The following is a 25,450-nucleotide window of genomic DNA, read 5'->3' as shown; positions in this document are numbered from 1 at the left end:
TCCACTTTGTTACTTAAATGTATTACTGAGTGTGTTTCTCTCTACTTTCACATCTCCGTTAGTCTAACAAGACAGTCATCAACAATTTGTGCAGGCCATAAAGGGCATGGATGGAGTGTCTTCTATGGTATTGGAAACTAGAAAGCTACCAAGGATCACAAGGGTGACCAAGGCGCGCACCTTTCAATTTCTGAACAGTTAGTCCCAATGTCTTGCAAATCAAATGTTTCTTCCCTTTCTTCTAACATGCTCTGATAAACACACGTTAATACCTTCATTGGCAAACACAAAACGCACTTTTAGTCTCCGCCCACCACCATCTCCAAATGTTCCTCAATTCAGCAAGTAAGACGGTGGTTTGCTACCAAAGTGCACTTCGCAATGAGAAGGACTGGCAATGAATAACTTGGAGCCGCCTAATAGTATTTACCAACTTCGTATGAGTACAAGACAAGATTTTGGCATTGAACCAATTCGACGAACATCTTATCGTGGTGAATCTCACGGTTGTTCCCTCATGTGCTGGCCTAAGGTCCTCATAAATTCCCAAAGATACATATATGGAATCCTCAAGCTCCAAAGTGTAAAGCTGAGTCGGGTGTCAGACGATTTAGCCGGACAGTCCCAAGAATGTACTCAGGCAACTCACTCTCTTCCTTGGCCTGCAAAGAAAGTAGCTACTATTAATCAAGAACACTACACAAACATAAATTTAGCCTGAATAAACATAGTATTTCGCTAAAAACCAGAATAAACCCACCAAAATATGATGGTACTTGTCAAACTTAACCAGTGTGCTAGAAATAGTTTCTACCCTCAAAAGGTTCTCACCATAGAACTCTATCGTCTAGTCTACCCTCCACACAACCAGCATGTTAATGAAAGGACGCTATCTAAACTCATTCCTACAGATCCCGTCCTTGTTCCAACTTAAATTGAGTCGACCACCAAGATAAAAATTTATCAAGATGGACAGCTTGTAATCAGGAAAACAACGAAGTTGATAGACATGGACAGTAAGACACTATCCAAAAAAGAGATTTCAATTTGTCGGCAAGAATCATTAACCAGAATAGGAATCCAGCAAAGAACAAACTCATCTATTCTCTATTGGATCACGAACCAATTAATGAGCTAACAGATCGAATGATAGTGCATAAACCTAATAATTGTCTGGAAAACTCTGTAACTAATCTTTCCTGAGCAAAGGCAAGTGGAGACCCCAACCACCCCACCCCTCTCCCCCCTCTTCACCAAAAAAGAAAAGAAAAGAAAAACCCTCCAACATGCTACGCAGACATTGTGATACTAACTAGCCTATCAACAATGAAGCATGAAAAAGATTATAATACTACGTAAATACTCAGTTGCATGATAGAACACTATGATAAGTGAAGTCCAAACACCTCCCCCGTAACATGACTACAAATCCTACCAGCAGCTATGCTTGAATAAAAAGAAAACTACCCATTTGCATCTCAAACTCAACAAGAAATTAACTTGTCAATAGACATCCAAATCAATGGAACAGCTTCTCAGAAACAGATAAGAATGAGCAGCTATTTATCCAATATACAAACCTCTACCAAAATTGCGAGATCAACAACTATGCTAGTGACGTATCCGAGTACAAGACCAATGACACTTCTTGCTACAGAAGATGATCCAATATCCACATCAATCTGCATATAGGAAATTTGCTTGTCAAGGAATGAGACTCTATACAGCAAATCCAATAAAAAAATTAAAAAGAATGTGATATGGACATTAAGTTCACAACATCAATAGACTACTAACGTGCATCATACTTTCTAATTAATGAATTGCAATAGTAGATAGAACTTGTGCGATCTACTGCTCCATTAAAGGACCCCATAATGAGCCTCACAAATATGCACAAGAGGCCTTCCTATGTGTTCTCTAATAGGAGAACACGACGAAGAAATCAAGCAGGTAACACATTGATGCTTATTGAAGAATTATCCAACATCGATTGACAACGGGTCCTAAATGCTCTTTATATTCACATGGTCTCCCTCCACTTAATAGCTTAAGCTTTTGGATTTGACTTTCTTACAAGGTATCAGAGCCTAAGTTGTCAACAAGTCTAGACCCAACAGTTACATGGAAGAGTTACGGGTAGTTGCGGCTCCGATCCGAGCCCGATGTGTGAAGGAGAGATTGTTGAGGATGTCCCACATCGGTTGTGGAAGAGCCTGATGGTCAGTTTATAAGTGTGACGAAAAGCCTCATCCTTTGAGCTAGCTTTTGGGGTGAGAAAGGCCCAAGGCCACCCAACACTAGTATCAGAGCTGGAGGTCCTAAGTTTAAATCTGTCCAAACCCCATTTGCCTCTCCAATTAAATATATCCACGATTAGTACTAGGCAAAAATACCAGACTAAGCATGAGGGAGAGTGTTAGAATAATTAAATATTAAACTGCACCTTCATTTAATAGCTTAAGCTTTTAGAATAGTTGGCTATGGTCCCACAAAATCTCTCATGGTATCAGAGCCAATGTTATCCCTTTCGCAAATGTGCGTGGCAAAAATTCCATGTGAATGTGCGATGTCAAAATTTCACGTGCTGCTCGTAATCCGGCTTGCACGTGAGTTGGGGTATTGAAGAATGATCCCACATCGATTGACAACGGGTCCTAAATGCTCTTTATATTCATGTGGTCTCCCTCCACCTAATAGCTTAAGCTTTTGGGTTGGACTTTCTAACAATGCTGACATTTCGTCGGACCAAAACAAGGTTGCATGCCAGTGTAAAAATAGTTAACAGGGCTTGATATCTGGCTATATGTTTTAATTTGATGACTGATAGGTTCTGTTTCGATTTCTGAAACACCACTGTTTACCATAAAGTTAACTCACCACTGCAAAATCCTCTTGACCCTACGGCTGAGATATTCCTCCTCCGGTAAAGGAACATCAAAACTGCGTTGCACTGCAGAGATTTGCCTAAATCTTACGTTTACTAGTACAATTTCATATACCTAGAATTTAATTGATATTAATAAGAGAGAAACCCCTCTCATTTCAGTGATATTTCCAGTAACTCTAGATCCCGCTAAAGCAAGATACAAAAACCACTTTTTATAATTTTGGAAAGCATGGAAAGGGACGAACAGGAGAGCTCAGAGGGGGTTAGAATTACTCTTTCTTTTTGAAAGAACATATGGTTTCATAATTTTTTCTTTCAAGTTAAGTAGCTGCAGGTGATGATTAATTTATAAATTGTGAAAGGGTTGGTACTCCAATGGTTGCCCTTGACAGTGACATCTATACCTTAAGGATGCAACAGTCAACAGTTTGTACTGACGTCAACTCATCGATAATTTTACCAAGGATGGCCAAAAAAAAAGATCCAAATACTTACTTCCAAAAAGTTGTCCTGTCTGAGATACTTGCATGTAACAGCTTTCCCCAATAGACAAGCTTTCGTGCCCACCGCACGCTTGACCATCCAATATCCCTACACGTGTTGAAGTGACTAAGCTCAGCACAAAAGGAATTATCCTTTAAACAAAGCAATCCCATAGCATTCTATTCAAGTGTTTCTACCTCAACAATACTTGGAATCAACTTAAATCTGGAGTCCCTGAAAGCATCACTTCCATCCACAAAGTTACCCAATAAAGAATCCTTCTTTACAGGCCTATCACTAGCATAGTAAGTAACCAAGCTATAATTTGGTCTCGCTGGAATCTGACAAGAACAGCAAAACAGAGGCCTTCAAAATGTATCTGAATGTATGAGAGAATTCATTCCTTAAAATCAATAGGAGAAACAAAATAAAAGAAAACAGCCTGATGGTATCAGCATATACAAACCACATAAGCATGTCTTTGTTCACTTAAACAAAATAGTTCATGCAATTTATTTGAGACTTGACACTTCTAGAGAATATAACAATTACAAATCTACCGCAAAATAATGTTGGTTCTCCTAATACATGCTTGCTTCAATTTTAACGGGAAAAAATTACTTGAAGGATATGGCAATGTCAACTTTTAATCAATATGTATGGACAATCAGTCTATGGGTATTCCATTCGCCTTTAGTATAATATATAGTGTAGGAAGATGAAAGAACACAGACATACCTGGAGATTAATGACAAGGATGAAAGGAAGCTTTTTACCAGCTTCTGACTGAATAGACAGAGAAACCTTTATCAGTCACTCTAATCATTCAAAAGTATTAAAGAAGTCCAATTCATCATTGATTTTTCTGCTGTGGATAAGTTTTCCTTGCTGTGATCAGACAAAATTACAGTTGAACGATATGGAGGTTTCTTAACGTCTCTACCAACAGACACAGGTTAGATGAACTTCCTTGGCTTAAGCATAGTGCCAGAAATATCAGTGAAATCTTAACCAGTGTTTATATCCTAGATTTAAGAGCAAGTATAATGCAAGTGATAGTGATAAAGAGGATAGCAGCAAAGAAATTTCAACCCTGTATATTTCATGCATGGTGCTACTGAGCATTCTAGTAGCTACTTGAGCCAAAGAAGCGGGCAAAACATGTTATCATTTGTCAGTTATGAGATGGATTTTAGTACAGCTTGCTGGCTACCAGACAAAAAGGTTATAGCAATATGTCAGAATGACTCCTGATGAAACAGATGAAGGTGAACGTGGAAATGTCCAACCAATGCCCCCGAGCAAAATTTCTCAAATAAACAAAAAAAAAAAGGCCTGCTCGCGTATAGTTAGCTTACAGTAAATGGCTCATTTATTTCCACAACTTGTATTATACTGCTCATTTATTAAATTTGTTCCAGTTTGCCTTAATTTTCTCCACTGCACTTTCTTCCTTTTACTTCCTTTTTTCAGCTCTTCATGCACAGTGACTTTCAAAGTCAAAGGAAATCTACTTTGTACCAATCCCAACCACCAGAGGTGATTGCACCAAAGTGTCCAGCTCGAGCAAAATCTTACCAAATACTAGCATTTATCACCTACATACATGAAGCTTTATGCTCCGTTTCACTCGAAATTAGAGTATTAAATGGCTAAAGAAGACAATGTGTAAATACCTGAACAAGACAATTAGGATGCAGGGCAATCCTATCAATCTTTTCATCCACTTTGAGCCAATCAACTGCTAAGAGCTTGAGAAGTGGGTCACCCCCTATCACCTGAAAAACACTGCTAAACGTAAACCCTTCACCGGCAGCTGAGAAAGCCAATCTTTAAAATGGAACTTCAGTTTCCTGGCATTTCCTAAATATAATGAAAGTAAATTAAATGCCAAATTAAGTTTATTCATAAATAATGATCCAGTGGGTATAACTATTTGTGATGGCAAGTCATTACGCTCTTTTCTTTATCGTTTTGGTCTTTCTACCTGTATTTAAATCTCAATAGGTTGCCCTCCTTTGTGCTCTTAAATGAAGCTATTTTTGTTTATTAAATTAAAACAAAACAAAACTTGAAGAATAAAAGATCCACTTGAACCATAATCTTCTAATGCCAACACTTTGTACCAAGCTAAGGAAAGGAAATGGAAGAAAGAGAATAACTGCTATGAATGAGAAGCTGTGTACTTTTAAAAACACTAATATTTCAGCAGATATCTAGGTTGGACAGAAGATTCATATTGGCTTATCTACATTGAACTATTTTTGCAAAAAGCAAATACATCATATGAGAAGGTAGTTCAGAGAAATAACAAGATCCAATTGCATCTGGGATTTTAAAGCATCAGATGTTTAAAGATGTGGTTTGTGCTCAACATAAGATGCTCTAGCAGAGCAACACACACCTTAGTGTTATCTTTAAGGTAGTTCTTTCCTCTGATCATGAAGCCAGCACCACTCGGAGATGCCCAACAGTTTGTATCAGAATCGTCCTTACCCTTGCGCAGGGAACCAGGAAAATTGCTCGGATCAATAGTGGCAGGAGTTACATTGTGGTCTAAATCCTTATTTGTGCCTATAACTACATCCAAATGGTCAAGTGCTTCAATACTGGGTACAACACCATCTATAATGAAAGACCGATAGAAGACAAAAGTATAGTATTTATTAAGCTGCAAGTGAAAATAGAAAATTCAGTAAAAAAGTTTTACTAGGAACCTCTACTTACGGAACCATACACTTGTGGTACCTCATGACCAATAGTCACTGTAAATTTAGATGTAATAGCTCATTCAACTTAATGGTATTCATTAGATGTAGCATAACCAAGACTAAAGAACATATCACTTTGCATCTTTGACCTTAGTTGGAAGAATTGATACTCTTTCTTAATCTCAGGATGCATTGATTGTGTTTTATCTTTTAGGAGCTTTCACTCTTGTTTTAGACATATTTTGTCATGGACACCTTACACCTTATTGCTTTATAATGCTAGACATTCCTTAAATTACAAAAGATATGAATTGTTATAAATCCATTGAGGACTCAGTTCTCCAGAAGCAATCAAAACATCAAGAATAAAGTTAGTTAATTCAGCAGACACTCAAATTCTACATTTTATTTTAAGCGTGACACAATAGCAGATCGAATAGTATGAATATTGCTCTCTATATGGTGACATATCTTGTGGGAGAGAGCAAACCAACAAAGATGTGCATTCTGATATTTCATAGTTAACATTACGAGTAAATAAGCATAAGAACGACTACCAATTACCATTACACGATCATCCTACTCATGTATATTTGGACAAAATTCAATAAACATCTAACCCGAGCTTTTCTTCAAAGCCAAGCTTGCAATGGCCCAGGAGACATTCTTCAGCCTCACTTTTGCCTACAAATAAAATTTCACAATCAGGATTCAGTTCACGCTCTTCTTGAAATAATTGGAATCTGATAATCCACAAAGTCTTAACTAAAATCTAACAAAATCGTGTCAAAGTAAATGACCAAACCTTATGATTAGGTTCTTCATCATCACTCTCTTCCTCTTCTGATGATGAATCAGCCGAAATTGCATCATAGAACTCATCCCGCACGTCTTTCTCCTCATACTCGCTATTGGAAATCGAAACATCAGAAACTTTTGATTGAACGACTGCCATAGAAGACTGCACCTTTAGTGATGGATTTGCTTCTATATATTCCTTCAGACCTGGAAACAAATGAACTAAGAAATATAAATTCGCTAAACGATAACAAATGTTCAAACAAACAAATGTACAGATTGTTAAATTATGTCTTGATTTTGAGCCCGTGTACGAAACCCTACCCAAATTGGAGGATGTAGATCTGTCCGTAATATACGAATGATTTTGGATGTGTGGCATTTACTAGAAGTCGTCTAAGTTGGTCAAATAATTTTACCAACTCTGTGAGAAAGAAAAAAGAAAATTTCTTTCTTCAAGGCCACACATAAATGGCAGTTTATGTTTTCTAATGCTTCCCAACATGTGAAGTCTGACTCTTATCCTCTGAATATGTCAGTCCTCTTATCCCAAAAAGTTGCTTTGCTCATCTCCATATCTCACCATACATATACATGAATGGCTAATTACAGAACACAGCCTCTGTAATTCTCCAACTGATAAGAAGATTCTTTGCAGCTGGCTCTCTTAGTGGAGTAGTTATTGACACTAACACCAAACCACGTAAATCTCTAATGTTTTTTATTGGTCCTTGATTTTTCTAGTAATTTCCTTCTCTCACAGTTGACTTTGTAAGATCCGTTAGCTTCAAAGCATTAATTTACAACACAGATAATAGAACTTTGATGAAAGTGCCTCTGAGTTTCGTGCATAAAAGGAAAAGAGGTAGCTATGGGGACAAGTTTCTCAAGAATACAAAAACATTCTAAATTGGAGGAAAGATCAAAGCTCCGGTAAACATTAAAGTTGCAAATAGGTCAAATCAAATACAGGTATGCAAGAGGAGTCAAGGGCTATAATGGTCTTGTTTGACTGACTATGTTGTCCTATTAGGTATCTAGGACTAAAATATAACAAGGAAATCTTGTAGTGGAACAACTCTCATAGCCTTGGGGACAATAATTGGACTACTTGAAGCTTAAAAGAAAATTTCAGGTAATTAACTTGAATTCAAGTGATAAAAATTGACCATGGACCACACAGTTGTGCATGTAATTAGAAAGTGAAATATGAATGCATTGCAGCATTTCCAGTAAAAGAGGAAAAGGAAGAGAATAGAATACTGCACCTGACACCTGGCACATTAAAGCATAGGGTATAGTCTTCTCAAACTTTGAGCAATGATTGTTCTTCCATCTCGTCCATCCTACTTCATATATCTCCAATGTTTGTGTCACAAGACATTTTGCTATATTTGTACCCATTGGTGCATTTATACTTCTGATTTCCCATGTTGATGCTACAGAATTAAAAAAGACATAGCAACCAGTGAGTAGAAAGTATATTTGCCCTGCGGGAATCCTAGAGTTTATGAATGAAATTCTCAACTAAAGACAGAAGAAATAATTAAAAAGCTGGCAAGTTTCTCACCAACCCATCACCATTATCAAACAATCATCATTTTGTAGCTAAAAGTTTCTATTAACATCCCAAGGTAACTTGCAAAGTGCAAAAAACACTATCATATCCGGGGAAAAAATTGACCAAGCCAAAAGTTTATCAACTTTCCTAACTTCTAAGCAGATTGACCACCCAAAAACTGTTTCAAGCCCCTACTGAAAGTAAACAATATCTTGATCTAAGAAAAAATTGTGGTCCATTGACCTGATGATTCTTCATCCTATCAGGACAGCTGACTGCGTAGGTATGGTTCCATCAGATCTTTTCTATTGTAGGCATGACCTTTGGAATCAGTAGAAACTGAGAAAACTTTCGGAATCCTACTTATGATTCAGCTTAAGGGGAGTTCAAGAATTAACACGCTAATCCTACTTATTAGTGCTATTAACAGCCGCTTCAAACTCAGAGACTCTCATTGGGATAAAAATTCCTGCTCACTGTCCATCCTGAAAAAGATTGACCATTTTAGTTTCGGACTAAATTTGTTACCGGGCCAACTATTTCTAACATAAACTTTAAAGATTGACCCACTTCATTCAGCCCAACAAATTCACTCATGAGAGACTCTTCTGCAATCCTCGCTTTTTCTGTTCTTCTACAATTGTGCTCCCACGTTCTATGGGCTTCATGCAACTTTCTCATTAGAGCATCTTTATTTGATGATAATAAATGATCTTTTTACAACAAACGGTTTCAGTACTTCAGAAACGTACAAGGACAAAAACAAAAATATAACATCAGAAGACAACTATACGGAATCAGAACATAATGACCAAAACCGATTAAAAGAGTACAACACGGAAACAACTGGAGATTCGAAACACAAAAAATCTTTAGTTGCATCATTCAAGCATCTTTATGACCATTCTTCCTTATTTTTCACTAAAAATTTAAGATGGCTTTCCGTTTTCAGCAAGCCATCATGATTGACTCTCAATACATAGATAATTTCTTATTCGACTCAGCTGATCTGCCCTCTTAAACATCTGTCCTAGATACCAACCTCCTGTCCTCACTCAAATAAAACCAGAACATAGCCATTTGACACCTAATATCATTTTTGGGAACAATGATTTCAACGCACCTACTCCTATTGGCATTTTGGTATAACAGCAAAACCATGATATATATTGTCAAACTTCCGACACTTCCTTACTGAAGTTTATTAAAAAAAGCCCAGCATCTTGCTGAAACCACTCTCTTTCAGATGGAACTGGCATGCTAGCCTCTTTCTCTCTCGACTTCTTGCTCCCCAGATGTTCAGCATATGCACAAAAGATGTTTTCCAAGGGGTACCATAGAAATGATGGCTTCAAACAATTTGAATGGAACACCATGTTCTCATGATTAGGGGTTAATTGCAAAACACGTCAACTGATGTGTCTGTTGCAGATACCCTCACATCCTGTGCATCATCATTAGCACACATATTACCTTTCAAATCATTGCAAATACACCATCACCATTATCTTAATGCTATTTTCTCCACTCATCATAAGAAATGCCCCACATGGGCTAAGAGAAATTCTAAATATCAAGAATAGCCATTGGAAATGATCACATGGAGAAGTTGCATTCTGCAGATTGACTACCAATGTCCTATGCATTCATTTTATCAAACTATATTGTTGTGAAATTACATGCTTACACATAACAATTAGGACATAATCATTTCAGAATAGACGAGAACTGAAAATGCTTTAGATGTTACACGGAGCAAAGAAATCAGAGAAGCAAAATCTCACGATTAAGTGTTGTACGCCGATATCCAGATTTTGGAGGTCGCTTTTTATCGGCAACTGGAAGTTGCAGGATTGCTGCAAGCATAAAACCACATTTAGCATGCAAGCATAGCATCTCGAATTGCCCCAAGCAATTATAACAGAAATGCAGAGCACTGATTACTTAGCATTAGGAGATATTTTGTTCTTCCCCAGAAAGCATAAAGGCACAACATAAAGCAATGTAACCAGGACAAGGTTCAAAACCCAAGATTTTTTGCAAGAAGCAAAATGGCTTTGACGATTTTATGTGACAAGAAACACATTATGAGGTTTATGAACTCTTAAAACTTCATTGAATTTGCACATTCTGGAGACGTCTCATATACTTGACCAAAAAAGAATGCCTCTCATGTGTTCAGACAATGAAATTGATGACACTTAGACAAGGAGGACATCATTTACGGCCTGGAAAAGAAAGTGACTTTATGGATAGCTTAATCCTGAATGTCATATAATTGATAGTATTTGGGGCTATGATGTATGGAGCAGAGCAGAGGATCTCGATGATAGTGTTTAAATTGGTTTCAAGGTGCATATTCCTCATTTGCAGCTAAAGGCGTATTGTTCTTTTTTAACTCAAGGTGATGATTAAATCTCCATTCAAGTGTTTATACCATGCCTTAGGACTTGCTTTTAAGGAAAATATGGAGACAATCAGCATCAAATACTTAGTTGACTATCCATATTTGATAAGGCATGAGAAGCACTATTAGTGGCTATACAGGGCTGCACAGGTGCTTGTTGAAGTGGTCATATCTTTCACCAATTAGTTGTGTCATTATGTGGAAACCTCATATTGGGAAACAACCGCATAGGACAAGGTTTGGAACTTCAATTAGAAAGCAATTTCAGCTTTCGCTAAAAAAGAAAGAAATGAAGTACATCTGTTGCTCAGACAATAAGTTCAAAGCAAGAGAAGCAATCTCAGAAAAAAATAATATTCTTAAATGGCATATGCACTGCTTAATTTTCGCTGATGTGATCAAATATGAGCCAAACAGCTTTGAGCTCTCAACAATCTAATTAAAATCCAGTTGTGTAAATCAATTTTATTATATATCTAATCGGTGCATTGATTTTTAGTTAGACAAAATAATATCAAGTAATTTCTAACCCAACGGACTTTGCAATACAAATAGAGACGAAAATTGTCATTTTCTCCATAGGCATTCTTCATTGGAAACAACTTCAAAACTCCAATCATCCGCCAAAACCTTGAAAAAGATAGCACATAGGACTTTGTTGTCATATGGCAATCTATAGAGTTTCCCATTATATAGTATATTTCATGTACCATGCGAGTAGTATCTATGTCTACTATAACTGCTTTTGAACTTTTAGTGATAGAAATACTTCTAGAAAATCTTCTATACACATTGGCCAAGGATTCACAAAATAAGGAGCAGATTTCACTTGACATTTATTCAATAATAAGATTCACAACATATGATGCAAAAAAAAAAAAAAATTCCAGCATATCTTAAGAATATCCCTTACTATATGTTCCATCTTGGGCATGGAACCACTGTCTGGAGAAAACAAAATCTCTCTTAGACTGCCACCTGAAAAACATTTATCGTCGGAATATAAGCTAATGAAGCGACTAATGAAGAAGCAAAACTGAAAGAACGGAATAGATCAAATACAACTTTACAATGCAAAGAAGGTGAGACGTCAAGAACATTCAAATAAATTCCAGAAAACTTTGAAGTCATTGAAGTGTTTTACAAAGAAAGCAATTTGTTACAAATCAACAACTGCAAACAACTAAAGGGCAGGAATATATACACAAAGAGGATAAGCAATATCCATGGCACACCCTACATTCCTCCTAATCTGCTCTTCGAACATAAGTCTCAGGAAGAGGCCACTTTAGCATCTTGACTTATCTATGCCTCCAACCTGATGGACAAGAAGCAAACCCTTTTTCTGAACGGAAATCTATAACCATCTAACTTTTTCAAGCAATAACTATTAATCATTTTTGCTAAACCAAGAAGGATGGAGAGGGGCGACGAGCAGTGACTACTCTCATGAGGGTTACCATAAGGGTCCCACACCCGTCATGGAATGTTCAGCATTGACCAAACCAAATCATAGATTACTGATGCAAGCAAGGTTCAACCCTATGACTTGGTGATGGGAACATCAGCGTGAGACCAACTAGGACCCCACCACCAGTGGTAATACCTATTAATCAATAAACAAAAATTGCTAAATTTTATGAACCATGAAGAATGCAGAAGATACAGCTACAGCTTTGTATGATATCCTCTTTGCAAAGTCAGTAAGGATCATATTACTCAAGCAGCTTTCTGTACACTAAACACTAAAAGCCCAAAGGAACTCTGACAATTTTCCGTCCAAATTATTTTCTCCAGGAATATAGCAGAGGTTCAACCTAACCCATGCTTGCCATGAAACCAAATAATTTGATAGTAACATGCTAGTCTTGGGAAAACCCACACACTGATTTGTACTTTCAATGTATGCAGGGTTGTTTTATGCAATCTTGTGAGATATTAGATATTGTCTCAGCTGCCAAAAACCAAGCAAATTTCAGAAAACTTCAGCCAATCGTCCTTTCTTGGTGTGTGAATGTTTATATTCATGTAATCATGTTCTTTGAATATTACAAGAAAGTAAAAGTAGCAGAGGAACAATCTGCCTGACTACACAAGACAATATGAAACTTCGTCTTATGTTTCCCACTTAGCCTGCTTAGAATCTGATAGGCAAGAACTATAACTAGCAGCTAGTCAAAAACTATAGATCAAAACACAAAGAAACTGAAATATTGCATTTCGGCTATCAAACAAATAACAAAAGCTGTCCCCTTCAAGCGCGATATACAAGTCTTAGCAAATTCTTGTTCCTAGTTCTGTGTTCTTATATGAAAGACCGCGACCAGAGAATTCCAGATAATTGCAACATCCATTAACAAAAGCCAAATAAGGAACAAGACAAGGCAAAAGTTCTAAAGACTCAAACAAAAGAAGCCAATGCCGCATAGGCTCTTAATTATACAGTTGTTCCACTGGAAGAAATCAATGGCTAATTTCCACTGATCTCAAAAGTCTACACAGTCAACTATAAACCATCGTCACTATTTAACAGTAACTTAAACAAGTCAATAGATGGGAGTGCCATAAGACTAAATACTGAGGAAACAAATGACAATTACAGAAGCATATTAGACGGAATGGAGCTAGTCAATTTCCACCAGAACTTTGGTAGACTACGACATCCACATTGGACAGTCTCTGTCTCTCTTACATGCAAGAACACAGAAGTGCCCGCACATGCACAAGCACAAGCACAAGCACATGTAAGGACGTCATTGCACAATCTTACGGCACTTCCTGTGTAGGTCCTGTTACTTATTTTCATAAATCCAGGCTGAAACTACCCAAAAATGAACAAAAGGTTTATATCTTTCAATCCAGCAGCTCACTGTTTTAGCTCAGCACTGCACATATATTCTTCTTCAAGTGTTAAAACAGAAAAACGATTTGACAATAGGCACATGTTTGCACACATATACTTCACAGTACTATGTACAGCCAAGAACTAGATGTATGAAAGGAGTTTCTCGATGTGGCATAAGTTTCTTTTATCGCTGCAGGAGTACCAAAACATATAAGATCTTTTCAGTCTTGGCTGATCAATTAGTAAAATGTGAAACACGGACATGGTATAAACTGTAAGAGCAGGACACTCTAATTTTAAAATGGCAAAAAGATTATGTTTGAGATTTAAAACTTCAGAAAGATCAAACTGGAAAGACAATAGAAGTATGGACATGAGCCTTTGATCAAATAAGATTTAAAGAATTACAGGGTAGGAATTAAGCGAACATTGTCATAAATCACTCAGTCCAGAGAATTTTATCTAAAATAAGTTTCTACACCGTTTCCTCAACAGCAACACAAAAATTAATTATTAAGACAATTGTATCACTCCAGTTGCATGTTCTTAAACACAAATATGAATAAATGATAGGGATATAAGATCTTTGGAATCACAACGCCATAACACCGCTCAGTGATAAAGAAAACGAAGACAGGTCTATCTTGTATCTACCTTACCTGGTGAGGTATTTTGGATCATATGTCCCATAAACAACATCATAGTGTCCATCATAAGATTCCACCAACTCCAGATCACTAGTGAATGGGTCCCACCTGCGGATATAATAGATGAGCTGAGCCATATATAAGGCAATGGCACTATACAGAAAAATTATGAAGCTTACTCATATCTCCGCTGGCGCTCAAGGTTTAAAAGCACTTCAAATACAGTGTCTGCACAGGCATCAACAACACCAACAGACTTCACAAGAACACCTTTTCTCATCTGCAAAGCACAGCAAGCACTGTGACTGTTTGGTACCAATTTGGCAGCAAAATTTACATCTCCAGCTTGGATTCATCAAGCAAGTTTGATTACTCTTACCAAAACATTCGGTCTCTTAAGAGAAGCAAATTTTATAATGTGACAACATAAACACTGGCAAATGTGCTGATTATACTTTTTACCAGAAGAGGCATTTTTTAATTCTGATCAAGTAAAAAAGCCCTGCAACTTATCATTTCAAAAGTCTCTTCCTATAATATATCTAAACGACCACACCGACACATGCACAGCAAACATCATCCCTATATCTTAAAGTGAAATTGTTTTGCACAGGAAAATGAATGAGGCCTTGATATGTTTTTTCATGTATTATCCCGATAAGTTTTTTTTTTCTTTTACTAGCACGATTCCTATTAAATTATTTTGTTCTAAGATAGTTTAATGTAACAGCAAAATGTTACCTGGGAATTCTGATATGATGAGTCATATATAGTACAGTACCTGCTTATAGAGAATTATCCTTCTACTTTAAATTGACCCGGGAGGTATTCTACTTGAGTCACTAACAAAGCAAACATATTCATTATTTGGCACCCAAATATAAACTCAATAGGATAAGTTATGACTTACTAATGAAGTGCAAATTCTGTCAAACATGCGGGAACATCATCTTATGGAACTTTTATGGAGCCACATGATACCATGCACCGCACAGGTCTCTTTTTTATTGTTATTCTCAAGATGGAATTTCATTTTTTTCAAGGACAAAGCCAGAGAAAAGTAAAGTCGAGGTGAGAATTTCTTCCGAAAAATATATATTCTAAAAAAAAACGGCCGTACAAAATTTTGTGTGAAAAAAGCCTCGGTAAAAGCTATAATCCAGCTCTGATTAGTGAAACAAAGTACAGCATGGGAAAAGCTGTACAGCAAGTTCTACGGAAACATAAGAGACATATGAGAAACAATGACAGAATAAGAAAGCACAAGGCTTGCATATATACCTTGGACTCAGCAACATCCTCAAAGATTCTAATACCTGAAATCACAAACAAAACAACATTATAGAGACTCGACAATACTTAAAAGTTTGCATGCTTATTGCCAGGGAAATCAGTTCTCAACATGCAAACAATTCTTTACAGGAAATCTTTATTCAGAGTTTCAACAGGAAGAAACCAAAGCTAAGGAATTACTCCACAATATATAGACGATCGCTAGTATGAAAATGAACAGCACTATATTGAGAATGACAGGTGAAGCCTGTACAAAACCTCAGTATCCTGTCACGTGATCCACACCGTAGGATTCTGAAAACCCCAAAAGGAGCAGCTTTTAACATCTTATGCTGATCACTCCAGTGCAAATCCCAAGAGCAAAAGCACTCTCTAGATTCGTTACCATTAGTTCAAGGCTTTTTAGTATAAATCAGTCAGGCAAGATCCGTGTTTCATTTTCATTGGTCTAGAGTGAACCTGTCTAACTTTAACAGATTTAAACAATTCAGAAATGTTCTAATAATTACCGTTCACAATTATATGTTTGAAACAATCCAAGTCTTCAGCCAACTCAGTTCACAGCTCTGTTCAAGTTCATTCTTTAGATCAGTAATTTGCATATTAGAGCTTATGCTTGCCCCAACCCCGTTTTGTTGTATGCATGTCAATGCTGACTGGATAAATGAAAGAATTGAATTTCTCATAAACATAAAATGTTTGCCAATCTCTAAAACTTAATGCTTCTTTTTCACTACTATATGGACATACATGTCCCCTTACCTTTTTTAAAATTTTTGGATGAGCTAGCCATTTTCTTACTCCTTGAATTTTGTAGTTGACAGAGTCAAGTAAAAATGGGAAAGAGAGAAAAATGAACCAAAATGCATATCAAATCAAAGCATAACCTCACAGAACAACAATAAATCATAACTATATACCAAGGCTCACATTTTTTTCCAAAAAGAATTACCATATAAAAAAGGACTCTGAAGATTCAAACATCATTGTTGGCCATGAACCATTACTTAAGCTAAGATAGAGTACCATTCATTGTACGAATACATTTCCACTCATTAGCTTCTATTGCATCTCCTACATCCCCGCCAATGTTTCCACCTGCTCCGATACCCAAGCTTGATGATTTACTTAGGAGCATCTCTGGACCTGTTAAAACGGAGACAATGGTGCAAAACATAGGATATGAGAATTCAAGGTCCATGATCATGCATTTTTTTGGGTGAGCGTTGTTTTAGTATTTGTACTTCTCGGTATTAGTATGTGTTGAGTGTACAGCGGCATACTTGTATCTAGTCATTGTCATTTTACTATAAAAAAATATTAAGTACTCAGATCACCCCAACCATTCAGTCACGAATCTCTTTCCAGTCATTTACTTTCACAAGGGTCATGAAGAGCCCGAATCAAACAATGTACAGTATGACAAATCAATTATGCAACATGTTGATTGTAAGATACAAACAGTACCAAGATAATGAATAAAGATGATCCCCTATCATGGTTAATGACAAATTCAGTGAATATTTAAAATTATTAATGCATTGTGCATACCTTATATTCCAATTGTGTGTTAGAACAAAACCAGAAGCAGCAATTAGATTTTTAGTTGAAATTTCTTACTCGCTTCAATGCTCCAGGTTCATCAGACACCAGCAGAGTAAGTTGCTGATAATTTAGCAAGAAGCAGTATGTTCCAGTGTCTATCATCTATATATTTCGCTGTAGTAGAATAAATTTCTTCAGTAAAATTTGAATCTCTTCTTGACAGTATCAGAATATTTCGACTAGATACCTTTTTAGACCAACTGCTCTTGCTCAACCATAGAGAAAAGCTTCCCTATGGAGTTGACTTATCTGAACTGGAGAACAGCAGGCAATGTTAAGCAACTGCTATGATCAATTTTAGCTTTCTTTAGGTTGCATGCACAAGCCAGTTCTGGGATTCTTTAATGTATTACAAAAGTGATTCTTCAATAACATCCTGTCCATTACTGAATACCAATTTAATTAGTGCTGACTGAATCTTCTTAACTTACTTAAACATAAATGGCTTACATCAAAAGGTCAAACTTATAAGTTACACCAGTGACTTATAATACTTGACATCACATGAATTACGTATGTAGCATTTGCTCGTCACTAATTAAACCAGACCTTCATAAGTAGTATTTAGCATGCATGAAAGTTGAAAATTTTCATAGTTTTCTGTGTGAACAACATTCCTAAGACAATGAAAATAGTTATGATTTTCAATCATAATGCACTCCCACATCGTGAGCAAGTTGACAGTGTTAATTATGACCTACAGAAGGTGTCTTTGCGAATGTCACCCTGATAGAGAAAAAGAAGGTGCTGGCCATAGTATATTTGAACAAAAGTATTGGTTGTCACCAGACATCTTAATTCGGGAGCCTTTCATCCAGTTACAATCCTTACTTTCTTTTGATGTTCCGAAAATTTTTAAATCCAATTCTTTTCACTCTTGACCTATCATCCCCACTTACAAAAATAATATTATCTTTCCCATCAATTACTTGTAGCGGAACAATGAAAATTGATAATAAGGTATTTAACTGTTCTTAGCCCACCAAATTTATATGATATCAATTGACCTTTTTCCTAACTCCTTCAGTTCAAACATTTGCCTTAATCCTTAAATTGAACTGAAGCGCAATTCTCCATATTCTAACCTAATTTTCACATGACATACCTAATAGGTAAGTATTGTTATCTTTGATTAGTATCAACGTTATCCAGAAAAAAGGATTTTAATATACATTTCCATATGCATTCATTCATATTAAATGGTAAAGGAAAGAACTATGAGTAATGAAAGGCATGAAGCATAATACCAATTTGAGGACGTACTTTGAACCTAAGGCCAAACATCAATGCACAGAGAATATCAAACTTATCAAATCTAATAGGAGGACACTCTATTAAGCCTCCCTAGTATAAGCTCCATTACAATATAACTTCAGCACAAGCCAAACTATTCAAACAACTTCTCTTGCAGATAGTGTGTGTGCGTGTATTAAGAAAGCACCAATCAATAATGTCTCTAAATATATGTACGCATATTGTTCTCAGTTGTCATAGGCATCACAGCTCTTAGTCTAACCAGGACCCCCCCTCTATCAAGACATCATTAAACCGATACAAATCTCAGCCAAGTCATGTTGCAGAGAGAATAAAATACAACTCATAGAGTAGACACAAAAATAGAAGATGGCTTTACCCAAGATGGCTTTAATTCACATATAACAATCTCGAAAAGTGCATCTAGGCAGAGCACACAGGCAGAGAATGCTTATTTTCTCCTCATTTTACCAGATCAATGCCATATAGTACATGGAATTTCAGTTAAAATAGAAAGAGAGAACAATCACAAAGATAATATAATCAAGCACTCCATGCTTCACACAGGTGCTTTTTATATTCTGATTTTGTACATTAATATTTTTTTCTTCATTGTCACAACAATAGATCAACAAACATGCTATAAAAAGATTGATGGCAGTTGGCTAATACATATCTTTCTTTATTACGCACCTTTAGCAATCAAAAGATACCGAGTACAAAAGATAAAAGAATATGTAGCCTTAGAAACAATGGTATTCTAAGTTTTTGTGCTACTGTAATGGATTATAAAAAGCCAACGGTGATTGTTGAAGGAAGAAAATTTTACTATATATTTTCCTCATTAATTATATTCATTGGTTATTGGGAGACGTTTATCCCTTCAAAAGGTTTTTTGCATTTGTTGTGCTTTGTTTAAGCAAAAGACATGTATCATTGGTGGATATCATTAATGGTTGGATACGAGTTTATAATAATATATGTAAATTTAACCAACCTTGTCCAATTCTAATAAGCTTCTTCAATTCATTGGCATAACGCCTTACTCTGTGTCGGTGGCCCTCTAGAGTGATCCTACAGAATATAAGAATTCAGAAAATGTTAGCATAGCACACTCACATGCACATCCTCCACACGCCCAAGAAAGCATGTGCAGCTGCGGGCGTGCAGAGAGAGAGAGAGAGAGAGAGAGAGAGAGCATATTTATCAAAATTGATGTAAAAGCATCATTAGTTAATGGAAGTGTATTATGAACCACAAGTAAAAGCATACTCTGTCTCCATACTCAATTTGTTCCTGGCACTGCCGCCTCTTGACAGCTCATACTCAGCCTGTGTAAAAAAAAGAGTTGGTGAAAATATACATGAATTTCATTTTGCTCTACTGCCTCTTGTCTATTCAGCTCTTCAAAATCAAGGCCTTACCAATGTAGGACTATAATTCACAATGAAAATCCTAAAACTGAAGATGGAGTGCAAAGGAAAATAAAAGACATGGAACAACTTTTTTATGCCAAATGCCATTACTCGTGTGATACTTTTGAACCTGTTGCTTGGCAAGGTCAAAAGCCTCCATCCACTTCTGCACTTCCCCAGCAGTGGCACAAGCAATCTTGAAGCAAAGAAGCAGTCAATCGTCATTCATTTTATGCAGAGTTTAAAGGAAATACACTTCTACAAGACAGGACACAATTTAGACATGAGAGTTGAAGCAAAAGAAAAATCACGAAGAAAATTTACCCAGCATATACTGTTTTCCAAAATAACGCCACACAAGCTACTTTTATATTTCTTGCCTCCTCAAAAGAACCTAATAATATGATAGTCAATTGATTCTCTTGAAGTCAGGATTTGAGTACAGTAATATGATGCTTCAAAGTTAGATTATTTAAACAAGAATGTGTAATTTTCTTAATGTATTTCCTATCTTTTTTTATCAACAAGGATCTGCATTGATCTGTCTCTCATTCATATACCATCAAAATCCTTTCCAGATTCCGGAAAGGACAATCATTTTTCTGGTCATATTCATTGGCATTAGGAACATGAGCCTTCTTCTCAAAGGAACTGCCATATGTTTCTCCAAAAAAAAAAAAATAAAGCAACGCAGGTATCAGCTCTCCCACCAAGTGCAAGTTCCATGTGACAAATTCATTCTTTGCAATAGCAACATATTCAAAATGGGAAACATGCCACTGGAGGCACTATAAGACCGTTCTACATAAGCAACTTCTCTTTTTAGATTACTTTATGGGATGTAGTGATAAAATTATTATTGTTGGCTATAAGACATATTTTGTAAGAAAATACAAGGGAGTCACAATTAAGCTGGTTTCAAGTTCTACGGCAATGCTACATTGGCATGTTCCAATCTTAGCGCAACTATTGGTACTCCCTGACCTGATAGAAGAAAGAGAACAGGTTATGAGTGTCCCATATCGCTTGTCTATGACTTTCAATGGACCTTATGTTTATGTAGTCTCCCTTCGCCTATCAACTTATGCCTTTGGGTGGGACATTCTAATATGGAAACGGAGCTGAGTTTCACAGCAGATTTGTTTTGCAGGTGAAGCTCCCCATTCGTCAGTTCCATAAGCCATTTTTAGTTCGATTGGCATGTGAGAGGGAGTGTTACAATATCCCACATCACTTGTCTATAAGGTTTCCATTGCCTTATAATTCATATAGTTTCCCTCCAACTATCAGCTTAAACTTTTGGTTTAGACATATCTAACAACTTGACATAAAGGATACCTAATAATTGCAAGCTTATTGGCTCATTTCAGTTTTGCTCTACCATCCCATCCCTATGCTCTAAACCTTCTCTTCCTAGCACCTATTCTTCTCCAGTCTTTTCACAATTTCTGTAATTATTGCTCCATTCATATTGTTATCATGACCCAGCTCCGCTTGTTAGCCCCACTTTGCCTTGGTCCAGACCACATGTGATAATTCAACTCAATTAGCTTATCCAAGTCCTTGTCCCACCTTCGTAATTTCTTTATTTGCAAAAGTGAAGTACCTTTCATAGCATGACTTATAGAATGTTACCTCGTTAGTTTTAGCTTGAACTTTTGATGTGCAGGCCCTGCTTGTCACCCAATTCAATAAATATTATGGCCACCCAATTGAGAATTTTTCGTGAGGGTTATGGCGGAGCCAGCGTGGTGCACATTAGTTTCAGCGTTCAGCATTCTCTTCCAGGGTTTAAGTATTAATATTCACTTCGTCTATTTGAATGGGTGTGAGAAATATCGGCTTTAAGTGGGACTAGGGTTTTGAGAGTTTGCTTTTTGGTTGTAGTCCAAATTCTAATTAGTGAATTTCTTCTCCTCTTTTGCCTGTGCATGTAGGCCAATGGCCAAACCATGTAAATCTTATTCTTCCACTCTCTCAATTCTATTTTCTATTACATTGGCACTTTTTCTTAACAATGAAGCATACTAGGATGAGAACTTGAACAAGCTTATTAAGTACAGAATCAGAAAAAAAACCGATTGCCAGTTCAAAAGTACTCCAACAAAAATTAATTATCTACAAAATATCATCTTCCAGTTTCATGTCAATCACCGGTAAGAACAGCACGAGAAAGAAACGAGAAACTAACCTCTCCTTTCTTTGTCTCATCTAGCCTACTATAAAACCGCAGAACATAAAGATCCTGCCACAAAAGAAGAAATCCCCTTAAAGAAGAATCTGAAGTTACATCAACTTCTCACCTGGAGGATGTAAGTGTGCTTTTGGAGGTTACAGAACAATTCTGATGTTTTATATCCATGGAACTGCTGACAAGATATAGGGGAAAAAAAACTCACCCCATGGTTGACCTTCCGACGCCCTAGATCCTCCACCATAAGTGAGAGCCCTACAACACCCCTTCTGATAGGTTGCTGTGCCAAGGGAAGCGATTAGGGCCGAAAGTATAGATGCATTCAGTGTTCTCGTACATGCAAATGATAGCATGAAGATAAATCCAAAAACAATCAAGTTGATAGATCTAGATGATGGAAATCCTTTTGGCTAAACTATGGTGAGAAAGAGACTGCAAAATAGTTTCACAAATAGCATTCGGTAATCTTTTTCCTAAATTATACTTATAATGACAAAAGGTAAAGGAGCAAGAAGATGCATTTGACCTGGTCTGTGCATTTAATTAGGAGAAAGGACAATGACAATCAAATATCAAACAATGTAGAAAAAGGGATCATGATGCAACAATAGTTCATGAAGAAATTAAGCAACAGTCATTAAACCTATTGGTTCACTGGGGAAGTCAATTTTGGCATTGGGGCATCAAAACCATTGCTAATTGATCGTCAATCTTTCTCACTACTCTTTGAATTATTGAGTGTCTGATCCTGAGGAAGTTTAAGGAGCCCAAGCAATGTTACACATCTTTGAAATTGTTAAAAGAATGTCCAGTAGGTACTCATACTAGCTTTTAGCTATTAGAGACATGTCTTATTACTCGGCCATAATCCAGAAAGAGCTTATCACTCGCCGAAGCAGGGCCTGTTTGAAAACTCCAGTAAGTGTTGAAAATTAATGTATTCAGCACTTAATAAAATTAAGCACATTTGATAACCATAACTAGCTTTTACCTAATCAAGTCAAAAACATCACTTAGTTAGCTAAGAATGGGGTTACTTTTGTTCCCAAAAAAAAAAGTATAAACAACATTTTACTTTCATTTTCAGCACTTACAATGGCCAACACTTCAAATTCAGTATTCAAACTTTTGGCACTAAAGTTCCAGTTTTACCAAACAGAAGGCTTGATAAAGAACTTGTCTCATTGGCTAGTGGAAAATGATTATCACTTGAATGGGGTTACCAAAAAAGGTAAAACAAGTCTTTTTGATAAACCAGATTGTAACTGAGGACTGATTAGGTTCATAAAACCTTAGCCAATTTTCAGTTTCTGCACGTTACAGTACCCTTCAAGTCCAATTGCAGAAAGTTCTCCATCTCCATTCAAAAGACTTCCCTGCATTGATGCCATCTATTTGACTTGCCTGCTAAATTGAGGACAAAACCACAGCTCGCAGCAATTCGCAGTTCTAATTTTCCACAAGTAAGCAGGAAGGTGATAAAAAATTAATATGACAATGGATCGTCATTTTGGCACCCAACACACCTGCCAAACTTCATTGGTCCAGTATGAAATTACATAGTATCATCTCTTCAAACCACACCCTTTCCTATTCACGCTTTTGTCTTGCTCTACTATGAAAAAGAATTGCTGAGGGAGGGAGAGAAGCGTGAGCAATCAAAGGTATCCGAAGGATATGTAAAATTTTCTACTGAAAATTGTCTCAGATGGCCTCAATGTATGACAATAAACTTAGGAGAAAAATGCTACTCGCACTCAGTTTACAAATACTGGCAGATGATAGTAATCACAGCCAGTTACAAGGCTGCTGTTAGCCGCTATTGAGCAAGCCAAAAGAAATCCAAGAACTAATCATTAAACAGCTACTACTACCGGCATAGCACTGAAAGAAGCCATTACTTATTAACTCGGAGCACTGTACAGTTGGCAATTAGCGATACAATGACTCTAATACATAATATTATAATGATTAGTCAACTGCCAGACTAATTATCAAGAATTGAACAACAGCGGCTCAATGGAACTCTTTCTGATAATTGCAGATTACAGAGCAGCTCATTCATGCAAGTAGGGCATTCAAATCATCGATGACAATTCACAATCAAAATCCTCTGCCCCATTAGCTGATTCCCTACTCCCACCATCTAAAGCTGCTCGCAGTTGCTCTCCCAAATCAATAAACAGAACCCACAAGACAATTTGAGCTAACATAGCACTTGTCATCAGGCCAAGACCAAAAAACAAAACTCAACCCGGAAGTCAAAATCGCAAAACCCGCGGAAAAAGCGAGCGCAAGGGGAAAAAAACAGAGACACGGCCACGCAGACATCAAGAGAAACAAGAAAACAAGGAAAACATCCTCGGGTCCGAAACGCTTACAATGCCGGGGCTTTCGTGAGGATCGCGCTTGTACATCTCCACGTACTTGCCCCGGATGAACAGGAACCTCAGGTGGCAATACTCGTGCCCGATCGAGTTCACCCCCAGATGATAAACCCACCCGAAGAACACGAACACCTCCCTCTTCCCTCCTTCCCGGTCGCTCTCCGACCCCTCCCTCTCCATCGACGATCTGTCGCTGCCGCTGCCGACGCTGCCCGCTTTCTTGTGCATCGCCGCCGCCGCCACCGTCACCGCCGTCGTCGTCTCCATCTCCAGACCCAACAACTCCCCAAAGATTCGACCTTCTTGGAGCTACAAGAAAAGCCAAGAAAGCAACGGGAAAGCTCAAGAAACCAATGCGGGTATGGAGAAGAGAGAGAGAGAGGGATCTTTCTGGGGGAGGGAAAGCGGAAGAGGAAGGTGGCAATACAACAGGCGACAGGACACGCATTAACGCCCGTTTGTTTGACGTCAGTTGAAACAGGAAACGAAAGTTCGAGCCTTTGCGCTTTTTCCTGCGGTAGATTTGGCGGAGTGTAATGGCCGAAGGGGGAGTTCTTCCGCTTTCGTGGCATCGGGGCCGTCCACGTCATCGCGCGGGGGGCCCGCTAAGGCGTAAAAGGTCGTGGGGTCTACGGAGCGATCGACGGTCAACGCGCTGGTGGGACAGGACGGGACCTAAATGTCAAACGTCATAAGACATTTGGCCGACCTCGAGGGGATAACCTAACCGAGTTGATATCCGGCCAAGCTCGAACTCGACTCGGCTCGACTCCATCGCAATCTATATGCTTTAGATTGCCCGACTCGAGCTCGAGATTAGTAAAATTAGAATGCCCAGCAATTTATATGTTTCAGAAAAAATTAATATAAAGAAAAGCCTCAAAGCGATACATTTGTGTCAAAATTATTCCAAACCAGTATATATGTGATAAATTTATCCTCCGTTAATTTTCGTTAAAT

At 37.3% G+C, this 25,450-nt stretch overlaps 1 protein-coding gene across 4 annotated transcripts; it reads right to left on the bottom strand.

Annotated features, from left to right (window-relative positions):
- Positions 1-212: 212 nt before the first annotated feature.
- LOC115687411 (protein ENHANCED DISEASE RESISTANCE 2) lies at positions 213-25,012 on the bottom strand. Of its 4 annotated transcripts, none has more exons than XM_056306645.1 (22): positions 24,485-25,012; positions 22,309-22,383; positions 22,101-22,154; positions 20,040-20,105; positions 19,767-19,825; positions 19,492-19,568; positions 16,662-16,781; positions 15,624-15,658; positions 14,522-14,622; positions 14,355-14,450; positions 11,764-11,828; positions 10,228-10,299; positions 8,151-8,321; positions 6,890-7,089; positions 6,705-6,768; positions 5,778-5,998; positions 5,050-5,151; positions 4,112-4,159; positions 3,571-3,714; positions 3,386-3,481; positions 1,581-1,682; positions 213-662 (listed from the first exon to the last, which is right to left on the bottom strand). In XM_056306645.1, exons 1-22 carry the CDS (start codon positions 24,755-24,757, stop codon positions 570-572), a joined length of 2,334 nt encoding a protein of 777 aa, XP_056162620.1. In that variant the 5' UTR covers positions 24,758-25,012; the 3' UTR covers positions 213-569. The 4 variants fall into 4 exon arrangements, with proteins under 4 accessions (XP_056162620.1, XP_056162622.1, XP_056162621.1 ...); XM_056306647.1 differs by having other exon boundaries at positions 5,778-5,947; XM_056306646.1 differs by having other exon boundaries at positions 5,778-5,953; positions 24,485-25,011.
- Positions 25,013-25,450: the final 438 nt, after the last annotated feature.

The sequence above is a fragment of the Syzygium oleosum genome, unplaced genomic scaffold, assembly GCF_021117445.2.
Source record: "Syzygium oleosum isolate NSW1041296 unplaced genomic scaffold, Sole_v2.1 Sole_v2.46, whole genome shotgun sequence".
NCBI classification, from domain to species: domain Eukaryota; kingdom Viridiplantae; phylum Streptophyta; class Magnoliopsida; order Myrtales; family Myrtaceae; genus Syzygium; species Syzygium oleosum.
Note: the sequence above shows the minus strand (reverse complement) of the source record. Positions and strands in the feature narration are given on the sequence as shown.